General features: G+C 40.6%; 1 protein-coding gene across 1 annotated transcript in view; it reads right to left on the reverse strand.

Moving 5' to 3' along the window:
- The window catches only part of TXNDC11 (thioredoxin domain containing 11), a 57,100-nt gene that overhangs the window by 48,097 nt on the left and 3,816 nt on the right, over positions 1-5,187 (reverse strand). Inside the window, exon 2 of the mRNA XM_045286124.1 lies at positions 1,370-1,467. Coding sequence (XP_045142059.1) covers positions 1,370-1,426 — 57 coding nt within the window. The 5' untranslated portion in view covers positions 1,427-1,467. The remainder of the gene's footprint in view (positions 1-1,369; positions 1,468-5,187) is intronic.

The following is a 5,187-nucleotide window of genomic DNA, read 5'->3' on the forward strand; positions in this document are numbered from 1 at the left end:
AAAAAAAAAAAAGCAAAGCTCTTACTAATCAAATCTTCTTTACCCATTTTACCTTAATAAAATTCAAGCTCACCCAGGGAGCAAACACAAGTCCACAGGCCCATCTCCTTCAAGCCAGATCTTAAGACAAGCCCTAACACATCTGCTATAGGGTCTGGAAGGTACCTAGAAGTCAGACACCAACATCTCTGTAGAGACGAAATCATGAGGCCCTTAGTGGGATAAAGGCGATGTACAGCCTGCTCATTCAGGCCAAAGGCAACTGGGGGCAAACTCAATGAAAACCAAATGTTAAATCTTTAGGAAATTCAGCAGTGTGACTGTGGGGCTGTGAGCCCACCCACACAGTGAAAGCTGGCAGAGCCAAAACTCGAGGGGCCTACCTTGCCTTTCTGGGCCCCCCACGAGAGGGTTCTGTAACCACTTTTCACTTTGTTTTAGTGGGAAATGTTTGAGTTTTCCTTCTCTGACAGATTTCCACTGTACTGACTTTTTTCCCAGTCTAAGAGATGGAGAGATACCGCCTGAACCAACTGCCAGGAAGCTGTATAAGGAGTTTTATATATTTCTGTGGGACATCTTTAGACTACCTAAAATGTATGGCTACACAATGGAGTGTTAGAGGCTACTAAAGAAAATGATGTAGGGTATATGTAATAACATGAACGATGTCCACGATATGACAAGCAAAGGCAGCTTAGAAAGCAGTATTACTGTCTGATCCCATGGTTTATTTTTCAAAAGGGGGTGAATATATATTATATAGTCTCAGGAGAATAGAAATCAAAATACTACTATACCCACTATTCACTTCTCAATATAGCTAAATTATGGTTAAGTTAATTAAACTATACCATGCCTATGTTATAGTTAACTTACAACCAGGTCATCATTATTTGAAAACAGAAGACGTCCACACTGGATCACAAAATGGATGACTACATCATTACATCACTACGAATCATATTACCTATGTGCCAAACTACACAACAAATAACTGCTAAACCACTGAGAATCCCTGCCCACCCAAGGGGATCCAGAACCCTAACCAGTACAGCCGACATTGCTCTTGCCTCAAACCTTGGCATTTGTTACTATTAGCCATATATTGTTAATATGCAAAATAGTCACACGGGTATTTTTTTGTTTACTATTGCCATAAATGTGAAGTCAGGTGGCAAGACAGTAAGTGAGGGGTTGATGTACTGATTATGTACACCTAATAAAATTAAGTTTTGCTTTCCTTCTTTTTGGCTTATCACTATTTTTTTCTCAATTTCAAAGTGCTAACACTTTTTAACAGAAAAAAATTCATTTTTAAATTAATGAAAGTGATTGGAATTAGGAACATTACTTAAAAAGTTCTTACCTCCGATGATACAGATATATTACAGGAAAATAAAAGAAGTGTTTCTGTTTTCTGCATTTCCCCTGGTTCCACCAACAGTTAACTGCCACAAACAACACCTGCATAACCACAAAAAATAAAATAAAGGTTTCCAAATGTCTATGAATAACAACCAAGAAGTGCCTGTGACTTATCAGGTGACATGATAGAAGCGGAACTCCTCTCTCTCAAACAGAGAGTGTGAAAAGGACAGCTTGGGTTTCAGGGGGAAAGAGATCATTTACCAGTAAAATTTAAAAGGCTCGGATCTTTAGAGTCTCCTTAGGACTTGGACTTTTAAAACATGGCCTGAAATATGCTTAGATTTCCAAGATGAGCAAGTGCTGCTGGGCTTTTTCGAAGCACGACTACACTGAAACTCAGCAAGGATGTGTGTCTGATGGTCCAATTAAGCATCGAAGAATGAAAAAGGAAAATACTGCCTATAGTACCACAGATGTCAAAGAACCATTCTTAATAGTTATTTTTTAAACTAGTAAATAAGGTAATAGTGTTAAAGATTATCAGATATTTAATACTGTTAAAACTATGATTTAAAAAAGAATAATAGTAAAATTACTAATTACCTATGTTTACATAAGGATGCTAAAACATTAAGAGCAAGTGTCCCTGAGTCTGCAACTTAGACATGTACCAAAAATAAGATGGACTATAGGTGGTTATTGTGGGTTTAACTTCGGCACCATTGACATTTTAGGCCAAATAATCCCTTGCTGTAGACACTCTTGTCAGCTTCTTTCAGGGTCTATCTATGGGAATGGAAAGCAAAAACATTTTTCCTTAAATTAGGCTCTCTCTACTCAAAAATAGGGTACAATCTGCATCAACTAAGTCTACATGGAAGAAGCACATCAACCTGTTTGACCCAAGGACTATAAATAAGATCATCCAAATCCAAAGAAAAGAATGGTATTATCAGAGCTTAACTTGTGAAATCAGTTTGCAGAAGGAAATGGGTAACAGTGAAAGCCCAAAATCCATTTGCAGGGAATCCCACCTGGCCATAGTCAAGGGATATGAATAATCTTGTTATCAAGGAGAGATCATTGAAAAGTCAATTGTGGCAGATTTAGTTAGGTTAGAACGTTTAACATCTTATCATCTGAACTCCTTTTTGACCCATTCAAAAAAAAAGATGGGGAAGTACACATGGATTAAGCCTCCAGTGAATTCCCTCTGACCACAGGGATTGCTATCCTGTAGAGTGCATTGGAAGAGTATGGCAGATGCTGTGAAATTAACGTTTAACACCTTATCACTGGCTTTCCCTTTCGACCCATTTTAAATTTGCTCTAGTTTTTAATATTTTCTGCTCTGTTTTGTTATTGTTATAGTGTTTTTTATTTTGTATGTTTTTCTGTATATGAAATCCAGGATAGATAATCTACAGAGAGAGTAACTTTGGTTTCTTGGTGGTATGGGGAGCCAATGAAAGCCAAATAATGAAGAAAATGATCTAAAATTAATTTTAGATCTTATAGGATTGCTATGAGTTGGCATCAACTCAATGGCATTGAATTTGGAGTTTTAGAGTGATTCTACAACTCTTCTTGATATGACTGAACTACTGAATTGTATGTTATGTGGATTATGTGTCAATAAAACTATTTGTGTGTGTTTGTGTGGGGGACCAACCTACCAGGTTTGTTACCTTTCATGGTTCAGAAGACTTTGCTTCCGAAACTGAACAGACAAATCAGCTCTCAATTTGAAAACTCTTTGGAAAAAAGCTGAGCCCCTCTAAACAAACACACCTTGAGAGAAATCCAGGAGCAACAGCTTTGACCTCCAGAGCTGCTCGAGGGGGAGCTCAGGCTCAGCAGACCAAGGTGTTGATTGATTCATAAGCAATAAGTCATTGCTCTGAGGACACAATGTTGAGAGCGCAACAATGTACTTGAGTTACATTGAACTTAGGAACCAGCTAAAAGTATAAATAGATTGCTTCCTCTTTCCTCGCACAGAAGAAGGGATCTTTGTTCTGGAAATTCAGAAACCTTGGGGCTGATAGGCCAAGTAGTGACTTCTTTGATTCATCCTTGCTGCCGGTCCCACCCCTCCACTGACAGCCTTTTTCTTCTTCTGGAGCTTCAGGAAGTATCTGCCAGTGTGGCTACACCCAGGGGCTTTTAAACATGGAGGTAAAGACAGGCAGGAAATAGCTAAGTCCCACAGGTCCACAATAGGAACACACGATGCTATCAGGCACGGAGGGTTAAGAGCCGAATTTTCACAGTCCCTGGAGTTCTTTCAGAAATGTGGTGGTCATTCAGCTCAGTCAGCCTGGGCAAGGAGAAGAGTCACCTCTTACAGCAATGTCCTAAAGGGAGCTTCAAAGGACCTTCTGGCACAGGCTGCCTGTGGCACAATGCACTTCAGACTCGAGTCTCAACAGAAATCTCAGGCTGCTTTTCACGTTTCAGTGAAGTCTCAGGAGGCCACAGGGCACATTGTGGGGAGGGGCTATTCTAGATGTCCTCAATGCTCAGCATGCTAAGCATGGCCAAGATTCTTCTAGATCATCCCAGAGTCTGTCTCCCTTTTAAATTTTATATTGCCGTCAAGAATATCCACATCAAAACATACACCAATTTAACAGCGCCTACATGATCACATCTTTCAAGTTGGATGGGCATACTCGCCCAGGCCTGAGTTGTCCCTCCCCTATAACATAAACTCACTGTGCCCTAAGTTTCCTGTATGACTTTGGAGTAGTACCGTCAATTTGATCGCCTAGAGACAATTCTTCAAAACAGCATACTGCTCAAAGTAGACATTCTTTCTTAGTTAGGCTGAACTATTGTTTGGTTGTAAGACTACTTCAGGGGACATTTGCAGTTTAAGGTTTAAAGATGATCTCAGGGCAATCATTTCAGGGGTTTGCTCACTCTACAAGGAACGTCTCAAGTCCATGAGACTCTGGCATTCTGTTCTATTGCCCCACCACCACCATACACACATACATTTGATCAGAATTCGTCTATGGACTCTCTGATCAAAATATTCAGTAATGGTAGCCAGCCACCCCCCAGTTCTTCTAGTCTCATGGCACAGGAGGCAGACGCTCATGGAGGCAATTAGTCATTCATTCCAAACCCTCCTCCTATTCTTGACTCTCCTTCTTCCTCAGTTGCTCCAAGGGTCCAACCAGACTAAGAAATGCATGGCCCCCAACTCAATTCCAACTCAGTGACCTTTTCTCTTTCCAGTCTTTTAGAACAGACACACCCAGAATTGCTCAGTGTCAAGTTGGCTCTAAGAGCAGAGTTTAGCACATAGGAGCTGGGAGGGACAAGGGAAGCCTGGACAGAACAGAGGGTTATGAAGAGTCCCAGGCCCCAGTTTGCACTCTGCACCAGGCAGAGCAGCTCAGTGCTTTCTTGGTTCCCTTAGCTCTGTTTCTTCCTTTACAAAGAACATGTAAATCAGCAGAATTCGCTACAGTCTTTGTAGGCAGCCTATACCTACTGAGATCAGGCACAAGATGTTGTCTACGCTATTCTGTCTAGGCCCCCATGTTTATTTTGGAAAAGCCCTTTAACGGTGTTTCAGCATCAACATAATTCATTCTTCTGAAATACAAAGTGTTTGGACTGAGCAAGATTAATTTTTGTTCAAGTACTACACACCTCATGACTCACATACTTAAATGATTGATACTTGGTGAGATAGTTTATTGTGCCAGCCTGGCTGATAAACACAAGTGGGATTAACTGAAGGGCAGAGAGATAAATGGCTTGGTGAGCCTTGCCTTTCTTGTCTCTCGCTCTGTGATCATC

Source organism: Echinops telfairi, unplaced genomic scaffold, assembly GCF_000313985.2.
Source record: "Echinops telfairi isolate 266 unplaced genomic scaffold, ASM31398v2 ScPeMD7_5;HRSCAF=22, whole genome shotgun sequence".
In the NCBI taxonomy this organism is placed as follows: Eukaryota; Metazoa; Chordata; class Mammalia; order Afrosoricida; family Tenrecidae; genus Echinops; species Echinops telfairi.